The sequence below is a fragment of the Taudactylus pleione genome, unplaced genomic scaffold (assembly GCF_031769625.1).
Source record: "Taudactylus pleione unplaced genomic scaffold, aTauple2 ptg000093l, whole genome shotgun sequence".
Taxonomy (NCBI): Eukaryota; Metazoa; Chordata; class Amphibia; order Anura; family Myobatrachidae; genus Taudactylus; species Taudactylus pleione.
This window is the reverse complement of record NW_028284495.1, coordinates 38,174,027-38,192,655: the sequence shown is the minus strand read 5'-3', so window position 1 is coordinate 38,192,655 and position 18,629 is coordinate 38,174,027. Positions and strand designations below refer to the sequence as shown.

The window sequence follows — 18,629 nt, the reverse complement described above, 5'->3', positions numbered from 1 at the left end:
ACGGCAGGACAAGGCTCCAAGTTCAGACACACGTCTGGCCGAAGCCAGGGCCAATAAAAGAATCATCTTCCAAGTCAAATACTTCAATTCCACCTCCTGCAAAGGCTCAAAGGTGGATGACTGAAGAAAAGATAAAACAAGATTCAGGTCCCAAGGAGCCGTGGGTGGCACAAAGGGGGGCTGAATTCTAAGTACCCCTTGAAAAAAGGTCTGAACCTCCGGAATCAGAGCTAGGCGACGCTGGAAAAAAATAGAAAGAGCAGAAATCTGCACTTTAAGCGATCCCAAGCGTAACCCCGCATCGAGGCCTTTTTGAAGAAAAAGAAGAAGACGTGGTAAATGAAAAGAGGAAGTGGAGGATCCACGACCTTCACACCAGGAGATATAAGCCCTCCAAATGCGATGATAATGCGCTGATGTTACCGGTTTTCTAGCCCTAAGCATGGTAGGAATGACCGACCTAGGAACTCCATGGCTTCTTAGGATGGCGGTCTCAATAGTCACGCCGTTAAACGAAGCCGCCGTAAATCCGGGTACACACATGGACCCTGTTGTAGAAGGTCCGATCGTAGCGGAAGAGGCCAAGGTTCGTCTGCCAGAAGGAATAAAAGATCGGAGTACCAAACCCGACGAGGCCAATCCGGAGCCACTAGGATGACGGTGGACGACCCTCGTTTGATCCGCTTGAGAATCCGAGGGAGGAGCGGAAACGGTGGGAACAGGTACACAAGGCTGTACGGCCAAGGGATCAGTAAAGCATCCGCTCCCACCGCTGCCGGATCCATGGTCCTGGAGCAGTAAAGGGGTAGTTGATGATTTATCCGAGATGCCATCAGGTCTATCTGTGGCTTCCCCCATCTGCAAACCAGTTGATGAAAGACCTCGGGATGAAGGGACCACTCCCCGGGATGAAGATCCTGACGACTGAGGTAGTCCGCTTCCCAGTTGTCGACCCCCGGAATAAACACTGCGGAAATTACCTCTACGTGTCTTTCTGCCCACAGAAGGATGCGACTGGCTTCTCTCATTGCCATCCGACAGCGGGTTCCCCCTTGGCGATTTATGTATGCCACTGCCGTGGCGTTGTCGGATTGTATCCGAACCGGAAGTCCTCTTAACAGAGGAGCAGCCTGTATCAAAGCTCTGTAGACTGCCCGCAGTTCGAGAACATTGATTGGTAAGAGGGACTCCTGCTGCGACCAAAGCCCCTGGAAGTGATTGTCCAGAACCACCGCTCCCCATCCGCGGAGGCTGGCGTCCGTGGTGACCAAGGTCCAATTCCAAATTCCGAAGCGCCGACCCGCTAACAGATGCTCCGTCCGAAGCCACCAGAGCAAGGATATGCGGGTCCGGGGAGACAGACGCACCAGCCGATGCATCTGTAGGTGGGCCCCGGACCACTGAGACAGAAGATCCAGTTGAAATATTCTGGAGTGAAATCTGCCGAATTGGATGGCCTCGAAGGAAGCCACCATTTTCCCCAGGGGACGGATGCAAAGATGCACAGATACTTTCCTGGGTCTGAGCACTAGACGAACCAGCTCCTGTATGGCTAGGGCCTTGTCCCTTGGCAAGAATATACGAAGCAGAACAGTGTCTAGAATCATTCCTAGGAACTGAAGTCTCTGGGACGGCATCAACTGAGACTTCTGGAAGTTCACAATCCATCCATGTTGAATGAGAATCTGATGTGTAAGGGACACTTGGTGTAAAAGGACTTCTGCCGTCGGAGCCTTGATGAGTAAATCGTCTAGGTACGGAACTATCGTCACCCCCCGAGAGCGCAAGTGAGACACCATGACGGCCATCACTTTGGTGAATACCCTGGGAGCTGACGAGAGACCGAATGGCAGGGCCTGAAACTGGAAATGAGCTTCCCTGATGGCAAATCTGAGGAAAGCCTGGTGAGGAACCCAAATTGGGACATGCAGATAGGCGTCCTTGATATCTATCGACACCAGAAACTCTTCTGCCTCTAGTCCCGCAATGACAGAATGGAGAGATTCCATATTGAACCTGTGAAATGAAAGATACTGGTTCAAGGATTTCAGATTCAGAATGGGTCTGACTGACCCATCTGGTTTCGGAACCACAAAAAGGTTTGAGTAAAACCCTTGTTGTCTTTGTGCAGTGGGAACCGCCACAAGGACCTCGGCCAGCAAAAGTTTCTCGATCGCTTGACGCAAAATTAGTTGCTTCAAGGGATCGACGGGCAAACCTGTTGTAAAATAACGCCCAGGAAGAGTGAAAGTGAACTCGATCTTGTACCCTTGAGATACCAGATTTCGAACCCAAGTGTCTGGAGAAGTCCGTCTCCAAACCTCCGAGAAACGCTGGAGGCGAGCCCCCACCTTCGGATTTCCGAGATGGGATGGGAGCCCGTCATGCCACAGGCTTGTCTGCTGGCTTGGGATCTGGACGGCGGCCAATATTTGCTTGACGTCCTCTAGCACGGCCTCCTCGCCCCGCTGAAGACGAACCTCGCGATCGTCCCTGAAATCTTGCCGATGCTCGAAAGGAACGAAAGGAAGGTCCCCTAAATGAGCGACGCGGAGGAGGTGCTGATGAAGGTAGAAAAGTACTCTTACCTCCAGTGGCCAGCGAGATCCATTTGTCCAGCTCTGGACCAAATAAAATATCGCCTGTGAAAGGAAGAGCTTCCACTGCTCTTTTTGACTCTGCATCCACTTGCCAGGCACGAAGCCAAAGTGCCCGGCGAGCAGAGACCGCCGAAGCAGAAATCCTAGCGCCTACCTGGCCGATATCTCTGGAGGCGTCTCCTAAGTATACAGCAGACTCCTGAATATGTTCTGCCAAGGTAATCAGATCTGCCCGCGGAGTGCTGGATCTAAGACCCTCAGTCAATTGTTCCGCCCACTTTTCCACAGCCTTGTTGACCCAAGATCCTACCAAGGCCGGCCGAAGTGCACCTGCGGCCGTATAAATGGATTTCAAAGTGGTTTCTAATCTCCGCTCTGAGGTTTCCTTCAATGTAGTAGCTCCTGGAACAGGTAACGTGGTCTTCTTTGACAACCGAGAAACCGAAGAATCCACAGGTGGCGGGGTCTCCCACCTCTTCCTATTTTCCGCAGGAAATGGGTAAAGAGAGAAAAAGCGCTTAGGAATCTGGAATTTACGGTCCGGATTCTGCCAGGCTGCCGTCATCTGTTCGTCCAACTGGAGAGAAACAGGGAATGTGACGGCTATCTTCTGTGACCTGGCAAATAAGGAGTCTTCTAACGATTCTGGAGCTTCCTGGCCAGAAATCTTAAGAACTTCCCTTACCGCTAGAATGAGTGCGTCAATACCTTGCAATGCCTCAGGTTCTTGTGAGTAAGTCTCTACGTCTGATTCGTCCAGCATCTCCCCTTCCTCCTGAGACGAGTGATCCGCTGCCGAATCCTCATCCGACTGGAGAACCGCCGGAAGAGCCCTCTTTTTAGATGAGCGACTTACCGTAGCTTCAGGAGCTTTAGACGCAGAACCCATCGCTTGAGCAAGGCTATTCACCGAGCGGACTAAATTCTGAGCCCACGCTGGTTCTGCTAGAAAAGAAGGGTGAGATGTGCCAGGTAGATCTCTGGCAGACTCCCGTTCCCTACGGGAAGCGGCTAATTCAGAAGAAAGGTCCGCCATGACCCCGGCCAAACTATTTATGAAGGAGGGAGTGACAGACTGCGTGTTAGCACTATCTGCTTCACACGTCTCGCACAGGGAAGACCCTTCGGAGCGAGCATGGGTAAATTTCTTCCTGCACTTAGTGCAGGCAAACAGCTTTTGTGATGGTTTTTTCTGCCCTGGATGTCATCATGTACTCACAGACAAGCACCACATACAATTCAGGAATGCAGAAGAAGTATAGGGAGAAGCAGAATTACAATAATAATGCTACTCAAGTATGGGAGCAGACAGAGCAATAAGGGAGGAGCAGAATTTCAATAATAATGCTACTCAAATTGCAGGCAGAGCAGTATAGGAGGAGCAGAATTTCAAGAACAATGCAACTCAGTAACAGGGGCAGACAGGCATATAAGGGAGGAGCAGTCAATAGGACCAGAAAGCAGTTAAAAACACCCTCTGTATTTACAGACCCCTGTAGAAGCTGTCCACTGCTCTCAGTTTTCTCCTCTCCCCCTCCGCTCAGTGCCTTCAGTCTCTCTGAGGCGCCACTCCCGTTCAGAGCGCGCCAAACTAGCCCAGGCAGTGAAGGAGGAAGAGGAGGAGGGACCCATAAGCTCCTCCTCCTAATGGCCGCCGCTTTGTATGCACGCGGCATACACTTATACAGTGGGGACGTTCTCACCTCTGTGTCCCCGCACTGACAGCGGGGGCCAGCGGCACGACCGCCGCCAGTGATAACCGTGCCGGTGCCTTTTACACAAGCACCGGCACGCAGAGGTAGGAATGCTGCTCCGAGCCTACCTAACAGCCAGCGCCGGTGTTCTATCACAGCACCAGCGTGGCACTGACAGCCGCGCGCTGTTACCAGACCCAGCCGTTATTTTCACCTCTCCTGCTAGTCAGGAGAGGTGTGCTACTCACCGGGCTGCTGCGGCCAGAGCGCTGGGCAGTGAGGGGAGAGCGGGGACCCGGACACAAGCCAGTGGTAGCTGTGGCGGGCCCCGCTGAGTCTGATGACTCCTAACTGCCTAAAGCAGCCTCCCCTCCATAGGGTGACCGGACACAGGCTGCAGTAGCCGTGTGGTCCCCTCTCTGGCGGCTCACACGATGCAGGCAGACTGTCACAGCTAACAGTCTGCCTGTTCTCTTGCTGATGACTCTTTGGTTCTTTTACATTTATATAAAAATTAATATAAGGGCTGGAGACAGCCCCTGTGCACCGGCTCTACTCGGGCACATTCTAAAAACTGGGGTTGATGGGGCATAGAGGGGGAGGAGCCAGTCACACTTGTAGATTTTTAAAGTGCCAGGCTCAACTCAACCCACCGTCTATACCCCACTGTCATGAAGCTCCAGTGTCCCCTAGTGGATGAAGGAGAAAAAACAAAAACCTGGACTCTTAAATGACCAAATTCTTTGCAAAAAAAAAGTAAATAAATCTCACCTACCCCCGTATGTTACTGCTTACATTTCTGAGAAAACAGTGCAGTAAAAGATGCTTATATATCTATAAGCCCAGAATACACCAGGTTAAATACATAAAAGTAATAATCCTAGTTCACTGCTTAACTTGTTAGCCTCTATCCCCCAGCATCTGCTGTGAGCTCTCACACACAGACTTCAGCCGTTCCCATGCCTGGCTTTGCAGCAGCTTGAACTACTGATAATAAATAGCTGGGGGAGACGTGGCCAGCCCCGGCGTCCTGCTCACTCAGGACACCTGTGCAACCTTAGCCTCCGGCGTTCCCCGGAAACTACCCACAGCCCGGCCTGATGACATCACCCACTGCGCGACTACACGTGCAGCGGCACCGCCGCATCCTGGAATGCAGCAAGCCCCTCCTCTAAGGAAGCAGCATGTTGCTGCTCTGTAAGCCCTCCAATGGCCCAACAAGGAAACCCCTGTGGACTGAAAGCGATGTGGTGCTGTGGAAGCCCAGGTAGATGCGAGACAAGCCAATCTGTTCAAAAGCAGTGTGCCGGGAAGCAGTACATAATGACAATAAGATTTTTCAGGTGTGTGTCTGGCATGGAGAGACCCAGGGACTTTGTAGTTTGGTGACTCTCTCAGGGGCAGTCTTTAGAGAGGGATACAGGGTTCACACAGACCTCTAATGGGGCATACACACGGTCAGATCTGTCAGATGAACGACGAACTACAAACGATAAACGACGAACGATTTTACCAACGATTTCATGAACTACGAACGATTTTTTGACAGTATTAAAATGAATGAAAATCTGACAAATTTGACTGCAAACACGTCAGATATCGTTATCTGACAAACGGGAAATAACATCGTTCATCGTTGCAGGGACACGTCAGATTTTCTTTCAGATATGAACGATTGAATGATTTTTAAAATAGTTATTGTACAAATCTGAAGGAAAATCTGACCGTGTGTATGCACCATAAGCTACATAACTCCCATTCGGTTAGCGCTTGTTGCCAGGAACTAAGCACCTAAACAAAATCATCAAAATAAAGAAATAAAACCTAACTAAAAGCTAGGACCTAGCCAGTGCTTTACTCCAAGGCATGAAAAACAAGACTGAGCTTACGGTGGAAGAGGAGGGATTATATAGGGGGTGGGAGCCAGTTTTAACTAGCTAGTGTCCGACTCCACCTTTCACTATGCATAACCCAGATGTAAGGCAACCCCCAGATGGATGAAAGAGTCCCGTTGTGTTTCACAATCAGAGTCAGGCGCTCACAGATATACAAGTGTTGCATATCGAATTAATCAGCACAGTCTGCTGGTGTATCTTAGTCGCATCGCATTGCGGACTTCAGATGCATTTTCAAAAACAAAAACAAAAAAAAAAAAACGTTTAGCAGAGTATCAGGGGAACTCACGCCAGGCAAATCGGGCCTTTGGCATATTGAGGCTAGATGTATGAGGACATATCTCTAGGTGGATTTAGCCTTTGGAGTGCTGGGAATAACTATGCCAGAATACATACAACATATTCAGTTCCATACTTATGGACTATAACGGGCCCATACCACACGTTAAGGAGCTCTCCAATTACATTCAAGGAAACATGCTGCAGATGGATTTAACATTTAGAGAACTGGTAACTATAATGCTTGAAAATATCAGATTTAGTTTATAGATACAATCTAAAGGCCCCCATACACGGTGCAATTTACAAACGATCCAATCTCGTTTGGAATTCCCTTGAATTCCTAACTCACCCGGTCAAACAAAATTGTGTCCACACACGGAACGATTGTACAAACTACATAGATGGGTCGTAAACGACTGCAGATCGTAAACGATATATCGTTTGTAGCAAACAACCTCACAATGCTGGAATTTAAATGGGAGGAAAAGTGACAACATATCATCAATCGCATCGTTCATCATGCACACAAACACAGGAAACAATGTGTGCCAAATCGTGAAAGATAGGTCAATAGCTTTCTGCAGGTTCAACTGATCAGCGACGACGATGGGGGTGCGCATCGGCGTCGTGATCCCCACACACACAGCACTTTTCACACAATTGGGTGTTCCAATCGATCGAAAACTGTCAAATCGTGTATAAGAGAAATACATTTAAAATCGCAACGTGTATGAAGAGCCTTAACTGTAGATTTGCAACCATACATTTGACAAGTTACTCTTTGAAATTGTTTTTCAGATATAATTAATCCACATTTATGAAACTTAATGCACTCTGTCAATATTGGATACATAAGTCCGATAAGAGCATGCATTCATCTAACAGAATGGGGGGGGGGAATTAAATTCTGATTGCGGGGATGTAGCACCCCGGTTAAGTGTCTGGAGCCATTCAATTGACTGTATCGTGTCCAGCACTTACTGTGACTAATGCCCAGGGGTAACCTGCATCTTCAGGGTTTAGAGCAGGACACTAACACTGCAAGTAGCTCCAAGGCACTAATTAGCGCACATTTCTGCTTGCACCCTCATGTGGGTGTGAACAGAAATAATCAGTGGTGGGTTTACAGTGGTGAAACAAATACTCAAGTATAATATTTGGCCAAGTGTAGCTTCTACATTATATCCCTCCTCTTCCTCTTGGGTTCAAATTAATTCATAAATGCAGAGTCTCATTGAATATGTTATAACATCCTCAATGACAACCTGCATTTATGCATCAATTTTTATTTTAAACATAAAATAAATATTAATGAACACTTGCCAGCAAAGGTGATGTAGTGTAAAGTCTGTGTAGTCTGTAGAAAACACCTAATGCATTCTATTTTATCACTTTGGGTGACGCAGTCAGCCTTTAGGTATCATACACAATCTAATTTTATACGTAGTGCTGTAAGCGGCTTCCATTGCACTGCGACTACTATAGACAATACAGATTATGGGAAATATGTCCCTCCTCAGTACAGTGTGTGCTTAAGTAACTATCGTAAACACCAGTGATAGTACATATGAATTCCCACAATAATTAATAGAGTACAGAAGAAACATTTACCATACAAATCAATGCTCTCACATACATTCTTGTTTGCACCACATGAAAAATGTGGTTCTGTATGACCCTTCTCCTGGCAGTAATCCTGCAATATAACTTTTTGCATATTCTTGATAAGCATCCCTGAGTGTATGAATGCAAAAAGCTTAACATGGCTGAAATCGACTGTTTATGGTAACCACGAAAGCCTCACAGCACTTGGGTCTGAATCGAATAACTGTCCTAGCTTTATGGGGTCTGTATGTTCTCCTCATCATTGTGTGGGTTTCCCCCAGGGGCTCCACTTTCCTCCAACACTCAAAAATATTCTGATAGTTTAACCCAGAGGTTCCCAAATGCAGTCCCTCAAAGCACTCCAACAGTTCAGGTTTTAAAGATATCCATGGTTGAACACAGATGGTTAAAGCAAATTGAAGTACTAATTGATTCACTTGTGCTCAAGCATGGATATACTTAAAACCTGAACTGTTGAGGAACCTTGAGGACCGCATTTGGGAACCTCTGCCTGGCATGGTCGCATCATATGCAACCATAGCAGACTGTGCTTTCCCTGACACGGTCAAATCTGATGCAACCAGTCAGAAATGCCCAATGGGCGGCTGCTGGAAGATAATCTTCCAGCAGCCACCAATCTCAGAGAGACCTCCCAGCACCCTTGGTTCTGACCCCATTGCTGGCCCCAGTGATCGAATAGCCCGGCAGGACCCCTACCCAGCAGTTGCAGAGCAGCTGAGACTGCACTGTAAACAGGGCACAGTTCATATTCAAACACTTATATTTACACATTACCCTCACTCACACCTGTAGTAACTTATTCCCCTCCCTCGCCCGTATTGTAACATTTCCTTCCTTCACCCCGTAGTAACACAATTGACATTCCCCTCCCTCACCTGTGTAGTAACACATTCCATTCCTTTACTATTCAAATAGGAAAGCCACACAAACTGCCAGTCATGTTTGGCAGCAGTTGGGGGTAACAGCTGGTGTTTGAATACTGAACTGTGCTGCAGCCACGATGAGTCAGTAGTCAGTCAGGACATTGCACAGGGTGAGGAAACATTTTAGCCCTTTTCATCCCCTTAGGAGTCGAATTTCAAAAAATCCCTTCTTAATAGGCACATATATCATAGAAGTAATACGCCTAATGTTCACTATAGTTCCGGCGGCAGGCAGGGAACCGGAGCTAGAGAGGGAACTTCCGTGCGCGCGCCTAAGGCGCGTGCGTGCCCAAAAAGGGGGCGTGGTCCATGAAAAGGGGGCATGTCTATAATATGCGTCCCCTTTTTGTCACTCTAGGGGGCGTGCACGGCACTTACCGACACGCCGGGCAGCCCCAAGCACTGCCAACAGCGAGAATAGATCTATTCTCTGGTGGTGACCGGGTCACAGCACATTCCCCACCTGCGGGACACTGCGCTGTGAGGGCAGGGTGCTTTTTTCCCTCCAGAAGCGGGGAGCCGCGCCCCGCTAAAACAGCCTAGCGGGAACGCTATACTCCCAAATTTTTATGTTTCTAGGTGCAGGAGTTTGGGCTGGGCGTTGAAGAGTCAGTCAGGACTTTTGAGAATATATATCTATATCAATCTTAGGGCACGATTCAATTCTACGCGATGTAAATAGCGCCGGGAGATAGCTCCAGGAGCTATTCAATTCATCGCGATGCTAGGTCGGGGAAGGCTCGTTCTCGCGCCTTAAACAGGGTTTTTTAGGCGCGATAACGGGCATTCCCCGACCTAACTTCCCGGCGCGAGGCTGTTTTCCAGGCGCGAAGGGCAGAAAACAGCCTCGCATCGGGACTTTTGTCGGATTTCTTCTCTCATCCCCGGAGGGATGAGAGAAGAAATCATTAGTCGGACTTGGCAGCGCGGTGTATTGAATAGCTCTGGGAGCTCACTCCCGGCGCTATTTACATCGCGCTGAATAGAATTGTGCCCTTAGATATTTACGGTTTCCATTTCCACACTCCACATTAATCTTTCACCCGTACAGTAATGAATTACCAACTGCCAGTGATGTTTGGCAGCACTGGGGATGACAGTTGGTGTTTGAATATGAATGGTGTTACAGCCAAGATGAGACAGGTAGGCAGGACACTGCACAGGGAGGGGGAACATTTTAGCCCTTTTCACCCCCTTAAGAGTCAAATTTCGAAAAGTACCTTTTTAATAGGCGCCTACATCATGGAAGTAATATACGCCCCAATTTTCATGTTTCTAGGTACAGGAGTTTGGGCTGGGCGTTGAGGAGTCAGTCAGGACATTTGATTATAGATATACTATTTTCCATATACAGAACAGATGGTGGGGACAGACCACAAGCAGGCTGTAATGTAAGCTTACAGTGCGTTATGACCTGTACACCGCCAACATATCAGTACCACATAAAAGGAGTATGATCCCATGCTTATAGGGAGGGGAATGCCCCCACTAATTTTGGAAACTTACTAATATTGCAAGGAGGCACTGTACAGTGAGCTATTTTCAGCCACAGGCAACCTTCTCAATTTGCAGTAATGCTATGTCTGCAGTTAAGTTATGCTGCAACCATTGAAATATTTCATCAACAATACTACTGTCCTACTGTCAAAAACAATAATTGTAATAATGTCATTTCCACAGGCTAATTAAAATGTTCCTGGCTGCTTAAAAAAAAAAAAAAAACACACACACACTAATGAAGCTATAGCTTTGCTTGTATTTCCAGTCTCCGATATAGCAGTACCTAAGCTTCTGACCTGCAGTCATTAGTACACCCTGATAGTGGTTGATAACAGAAAATAGCTTTTGAACTATAATGATCTTTAGAACAAGGAGAAGTTCATTAAAGCTTATAAGAAATAATCAAACTTCACTATACTTTATATCATTTGGCACTGATAAGACAAAGAGCACAGCTGGGCAGTAGGGACATACAGTAAGAACCTGAAAAATTTTTTTATGTAACATGTAGCATTCAGTCCCTCATTGGGAACACACAATACAATACACAAAGAAACTTTGGACTGAAAAGGTCTTGGAACAATAACGGATACAAAAAAACTATTTACACCAACATAGCAAACACACTGCTCAAAGTAGCAGAGTAATACATATCTGGCTAACCATGTCAGGCTATGGGAAAGGAACCCATAATCTAATCTTCAGGTCCTAGGAAAGTCACAGGGGAAGGGCAGATGTGAGATAGAGCTGTTAGAGCGAGGGAGGAGCCTGGTGGATGCAGCGAAAAGAGAGAAAGGTAAGGTCCTGTAAAATAACATTGCCACAGTATATACAAAGGACTCTTAAAAACACAGTGTGCCCTTGTATTATTATGCTATAAAGCAGGACTGCACAAAGCAGGACTGCACAACCTGTGGCTCTCCAGAAAAATGGATTTAATGATGCGAGACATGTATGCTTGTTTTGTATTGGTGGAAAAGGGTTTTTATTTTGTTTTACTTGCAGGGGACGATTCAATTGTTAGCACCTGTGGCTGCAATTCAATTGTTGCTGTGTAAGGACACGTACAGCCGCGGGAGCATACATTTCAGCTCGCAGCCCCACCGGGGTTTGGACACCCAAAGAAGGACTTTAGACGGGTTTATCCACTTTGCGTGGCTAAACCCTGTCTGTTTGAGTGCAATAAAACATGGGCATCCAAATACAATTGAATATCGCACCCTGATCTCCCGTCACTTTAGATGGGAGATAGGGTGCGATAAAACAATGGAAATGCAAGTCATTTTACCAATATTTTAGAACTTGTATAGCACGCTTACAAAAGAGAAATTTAATGTGAAGCTGGCCATACACTGCCCAACTTTTCATCCAAATGATAGATCTGACCATTTAAACGATCGTGAAGTTGATTACATACACTATCCAACTTTTTAATTATTTGACTGATGGCTGAATTTAAAGAAATACAGGACAGCAGAAGCTTGCCAAGAAGCAAGTGCCACCTCCTACTGCAGGAGAACCAGCACTAAGCTTTTGCAGATTCCTTTTAGACCAAGTAAGAATTGAATAAAGTATGTTTTAGAACTAAGCTGTTTGGCACTAGGGCTGGTTATACCCCAGAGGGGGGTGGCCAGCACACAATTTTCGACCTATATGTAACATCAAAATCATTCAGTTGGGGGAAAATCTTCGTTCGTATCGTTCGAAGTCAGAACTAACAATTTATCAACAAGTATACAGTGATCGCGCTGAGTGAAAATATGTGGGTCCAGGGACCCACATCTTTATAAACAAAAAAAAAAAGAAGGATTCCTACCTGACCATTTCTGGTTCCCATCATAATTTATGCTTCAGAGCTCTCCATATTATCATCAATTATTTATATAGCACACACATATTCCACAGCGCTTTGAAGAGAATATTTGGACATTCACATCAGTCCCTGCCCCAGTGGAGCTTACAATATATGTTCCCTACCACACACAGACAGACATTGGGGTTAATTTTTGTTGGGAGCAAATCAACCTAACAGTATATTTGCCCTCAGACCTCCTCATATGCCAACACACATCCCCACACACATTACTGTAGGGGGCTTTCCCAGCACTCACAGAGACTAGATGCCGGTCACTGCAGCCATGGATGGGGACGGCTGTTTTAGCTTTCGTGCATAGTGTCCCTTATTCACGTTACGTCACACAGTAGTACCCTTTATTCACATGACACCACAGTAGTACCCCTTATAACACATTATGTCACACAGTAATGCCCGACCTTTACACATTATGCCACGCAGTAATACCCCTTATACATTATGCTCCACCCTTCCCGTCTTCCCAGCAGCTTCTTACCTAGCTGTGTCCCTCTAGCAGCCTCTGAGCTCTCACCTGCACCAGCTTGCCCCCACGCCCACATCAGCAGGCGGGCGCACCTGTCCGGCACTGCGGCTCTTGAAATAGCGTCACAGCGCCACCTTCATTCGAATCTGGCGCCGCCATGAGCCAAATGGAGCTCATGGACCAGCAGCTGCTGCAGGTCAGCGAGCGGCTTGTGACCGCCTATTTGAATGACATGAGCTCTGTCTCTCTCTCTCTCTCTGCATGGTGGCTGGGCCAGGTCCTCGGGTACAGGCTGAGCTGTGGCCAATCCCTGTACCCAACAACTTTGAACGACTGGTTTCAGACTTAATTTTTTTCACGCTACCAGATCAATGTAAATGGGTAATTATTCTCTGTAAAAGTGCTAAAAAAATAAATTAAAAAAAGTGTGCACTATATAAATAACTGGTAATAGAGTAATACCAGTCGATTATAGTTTGCTCCCATACACTGCATGGCTAGCTTTACCCAAAATACTCAACTTAATTGCTGAAATACACATGCTCATTATTTCTCACTCATTAAATAAAAGATGTAAAGAGCAATCCTATGACACCTTTTAACATCCTTCTATACTTTTCTTATGGCAAATAACAGTCTCCTATCCTACACGGTTTATTGTTTAGCAGATTTCTAGGGTTTCCTCACTCTTTAATGCATTTTACATCATAGTTGACAAACTGCGGAGTTAACACGTGTCACCTGCAAATTGAAGTTTCTAAGTGAATTACACATGATGTTCCGATTTTATTTGCTAAAATATCACATGATGTATGTGGATTAACAACATGTGAGGTCAAAGCAAAAAACTTGCAGCTAAATTAAATATGGTCCGCAATGTGCAGACATTAATAATTTACAAGTACAAACAGAAGCAAATAACTTATAACTAGTATGTCCAACTCTGCTAAGACAAAGCTAAAAAAAAAAAGAAAATCAGTTTAGTTCTACCTTAATACTCACATTTTAAAATTAATCTTTCAAGATGTATTCTTAGGGGGGAATTCAATTGTTTGCACCAGCGACCTTAACTACTCCACGCACAGCGGAGCAATTTAATTGTTTCTGCGTTAGGGAGAAATAGTCACTGAGGGCACAAGCAGAAGTGTGGCTAAACCCCGTCTCTTTGGCCGCAACTTGTGCGATAAAGCATGGGCGCCCAAAAACAATTAAATGTCACGCCCCGATCTCTCGTCACTTTATACGAGAGGGTGCGATAAAACAATTACATCGCCCCCTTATAGCCTACTAAATGGGCTTTAGAACTGCCCACAATTAGCATAAGTGAATGAACCAATACACACTTTTTGAAGGCCAGTCACTTTATGTCAATGTCAGAATGATTAGCATTTATTAGGCACCACAAATTTCCGCAGTCGTACAGAGAACAAAATATAAAAAGGTAAACGAACCAACATATACATAACAAGTGTAGGCATAGTTATAGCATATACCAATTGGCTGAGATAGTGGACCTAAGGCGGAGGGATGACACTGCTCGTGAGAGCTTATATTCCAAAAGGCTCTAAGGAATTCTAGTGTTCTCGCTACAGTGCAGGCCGGGCGCTGGGGGTGCCGCCAGGGAGTCTATGCACGCGCGGAATATAAGGGAAGTATGACTCAACAAACCAGTAGGAAGCCGCAAACTCTCCCATTTTGGCCCGTGCAGGTTCTCGCCATTGTTTTGTCGCCATCTTGTGGGGAGAAGGCTTTGCAAATTCCTGCTTGCCAAGTAGATATGATCAATGGCAATAGCTGTATGTTTTATTTCTTCGAAGCAATTGGGAGCTTTTTCACCTTAATAGCGTAATTTAACGACAACACATTAGGTAATTGCATACAAGCAGCTGTTTACAGCTTTTTTATTACTATTCAAGTATACAGCACTAGTAGCAGAGTTTTTAAAATTACAATACAGTGGACTTTTATCACTGTAAAAAATACATAAATAAAAATCACAATGACAATTCCCCCATCTGTCATTAGCCTAAGTTAGCCATGGCAACTAAAATGTACATATTAGCACCCAAACATTAGGTTATTTTCTGCATCTTAAAAGTTGCACCTCATTTTAAAGCAAAGTTGATTCTTTTCACTTCAGTGTTATTGAGTTAATTCCACTTAATTGACCCCATGTTCACTTACCATGAATGCAAATAGACAATGCAGCACCTAAACCCTTGCCATTCACAACATTTAGGTTTTGGGGATATATAACAATTATCTGTACTCATGGATTGCACTGAGGATATATGCTTCACTGGGAAAAAAGGGAATGTCCTGACATACTTTGGACGCACTTAAGATATTCACTTACACTTTCCAATGAGTTCGATGGGTTTTGTTGACAGTCATCTATATCAGGCTGCTTTGGAACTACATATCCAAGCCTGCCCTCACAGAACACCTGTTGCAGGGCATACTGGGATGTGTAGCTTCACAGCAACTGGAGTGCCACAGATTGCCTACCCCTGAGCTAGACAGCATAGGAGGGAAATTTAATTATTTTGCCGCCCAAGCAGTATTGACCGCCCAACGGCAGCTATCCAAATGTTCCTGCGACAGGGGCGAAAGCTTGCACTCTCCAAAGGTAGCAAGCAGAAAACTACATCAAGTACTGGGTTTGGGTACACCTTCCAGGACTTTAGATGGGTTTAGCTGCTTTAGGCAACTATAACCTGTCTTTGTGGGTGCCACAATCTCAACAAAAAAATAATACACACAATTGGATATACCCTTGTCAGTTTAGACAGGGGCGTGGTCAGGTGCACAATTGAAAAAACCCCACCCCCTTTCCCCAATAATGTTAACAGGTAAGCCAGGTCGATAGACAAAAAGGTTTACATCCACAAAATGGGCACGATTCTATTCAACGCAATGTAAATAGCTCCGGGAGTGAGCTCCCGGAGCTATTCAATACACCGCGCTGCCAAGACCGACTAATGATTTCTTCTCTCATCCCTCCGGGGATGAGAGAAGAAATCCGACAAAAGTCCCGGCGCAAGGCTGTTTTCTGCCCTTCACGCCTGGAAAACAGCCTCGCGCCGGGAAGTTAGGTCGGGGAATGCCCGTTATTGCGCCTAAACACCCTGTTTAAGGCGCGAGAACGAGCCTTCCCCGACCTAACATCGCGATGAATTGAATAGCTCCGGGAGTTATCTCCCGGCGCTATTTACATTGCGTTGAATAGAATCGTGCCCAATGTCGACTTGCTCTCCAATGCAATACATATTTCAGTTGGTTTAGGCAAGCCTGTATTAAAGCAGCGCACTAGCAGAATGTATGGGGATTATATAACACTTGCACACATGGAAGACTACAGAAACCCTTCCTCCAACCACTAAAACCGTTGACGCTGTTAAAGACTATACTGTACATTCCAATATAATCCTGGTTCCAATAGGTACTTCACATAGCTACTGTATCATGTGCCACTTCTTACCCTCATCACATGGGAGAAGACTTTACAGTCTCGTGATCATATATAAGAAGCGTCCTGCATCCAAAACTAACCAACACTGTAGCAGTAAAAACAAATTTAGAAATATAGAGTAGAACGGAGACAAACACAGGAAATAAATTAAACACAACGACCATATTGAACATACGGTATACTTCAATGACATGCATTTAGATTTGAGTGAAAGCTCTGTTGGCACATTGCAAGGTAACTAAACCCTTGTGCAGAACACAGGCTTACAGGCTATGGTGCATTTGTAATGGTTACTCCTATCATATCTGTGGAGGTGTTATTAGTGTTTCCTGTAGTGTGTGTGTGTGAATATATCACACATATATATATATATATATATATACACACACACACACACACACACACATACATACATATACACCCACGTACTATACATATATACAGCAGAGAAGGGCAGAGAGAGCCGGCTGTAGGTGCCATCTCCCTCCTCGGGCACTTTATGCCCCGTTATGTAGATGTAAGGCGGCTGACAATGGAGAGCAAGCAGCGGACACTGGGAGATGGGCACTGCAGTCGCCGCTCACCCGCACATGTCGCTAGTAGCAGCGGTAATGACAGCAATGTGCCCCCAACCCGGGCGCGGTTACCTTTGAATTTGAGCTCGTGCGGCGGGTCTAGCACCAGGACCTGATCGTGCTTGGACATGTTGGCCCCGCCGGCGGCTGCACACATGCACCTCTCAGCTAGAGCGCAGGAGGACAGATGCGGGAGGAGGCCTCGGATGTGAGGCGCAGTAGCGGGCCCGGCGGAGGATGACACCAGGCCGGGTGGTTGAGGGAGACGCCGCGCAGCGGGGGGGAGGGGGGTATCGGGCTGTTGGGTCGCTAGGATGGCTCCGCCCCCCGTGCTCCGTGTCACCGCTGACTCAACACACAACACAGTTGCGGCAACCGCACAATACCCCGGTCACGTCAGCGCCGGCAATGACAGTGTGACGTCCGCACGTAACTCATCACAGCTTCACTGGCCACCTGTAGCCACGCCTACCAACCTGGTAAACACGCCCGTCAACTGTGTAGCCACGCCCAGGTGAGTATGTAAGTATTGCGTTTCTGGCTTTTTTATTTTTTTTATCAAACTTTATTTAAAAAAAGAACTGTCACCATGCTTGCTGCTGAATCTCTGATAGTAATGCATATTACTTTATACTACCATATTTACCCTAGAGGAGAACAGTGCTCTGTATCCTTCTACTACTCCTAGTTCCAGGTTTGACATGACAACAGGTTTATGCTAGTCATATGTCACACCATGTTTTTAACCATTTTTTTTTCTTACTAAATATGCAACTTAGAAAAGTTCTGTAATATATCAGACACAACTCTCACAATAAAGAAAAGCACCTGTCAGCATCAGCAGAATTCTTCTCATGCTGCACATCCGCTAGAAGACAGGCAAAAGACTGCACGATTATGACATTGTAATGGTGTTTGCCAGTCTGTGATGAGCCTGCACTGAACGATCAGTCATTCAGTGTAGGCACAATCAATCATCTGCAAACATGCTCAACCTGACCTTATCGTCAGGTTGTCCAGCATGTTCGTCCAATGATAGATGTCTAAACGACCAGCGGGAGCGCACATCGTTGGTCGTTTTAGACATTTTTAAGCCATACTTTCCTACCTTTTAATATCTCTTCTCGGGAGAAGCCCGGATAAGAGAAGCAGGAGGGTGGCGACGGGGGTGTGGACTGATGATATACACCACTAAGCCCCGCTCCCTCTTGGTAAATTTGCAGCGATTGGCTAGAATGGCAGGGCCAAATGACGTGATAGAATTTACATAGGGTGCAGGGCCAAATGACGTGATTCATGTAGAGTCACGTCTTAAGCCCTGCCCCCTACACAGAGACCCGGGATCGCCGCGGGAATGCTCATTCTGCCCACTTCACTAGGAAGTGGGCAGAATGTGGACGAAATGCCTACTCTTCCAGGTGTGCGGGGAGTTACCCGAAAAACCGGGAGGGTAGGCATTTACGCAAATCTCCATGGATGCATATTATAGCATCTGTTGGGGGAACACTAATCACAAAATTTACTTTTGTCACATTAAGCTCTTTCACCACAAAGGGGGAGATTTATCAAATTTTGGAGATAGATAAAACGGAGAAGTTGCTCATAGCAACCAATCAGCTTCTAGCTGTCATTTTAAAGGCTGTGCTATAAAATGACAGTATGTAGCTGATCGGTTGCTATGAGCAACGTCTCCACTTTATTTCTCTCCAAGATTTGATAAATC

General features: G+C 46.2%; 1 protein-coding gene across 1 annotated transcript in view; it reads right to left on the bottom strand.

Moving 5' to 3' along the window:
* VAPA (VAMP associated protein A) overlaps nucleotides 1-17,336 on the bottom strand; it is an 81,423-nt gene extending 64,087 nt beyond the window's left edge. Inside the window, exon 1 of the mRNA XM_088469699.1 lies at nucleotides 16,979-17,336. Within this exon, the coding sequence (XP_088325825.1) occupies nucleotides 16,979-17,063 (85 nt within the window). The 5' untranslated portion in view covers nucleotides 17,064-17,336. The remainder of the gene's footprint in view (nucleotides 1-16,978) is intronic.
* Nucleotides 17,337-18,629: the final 1,293 nt, after the last annotated feature.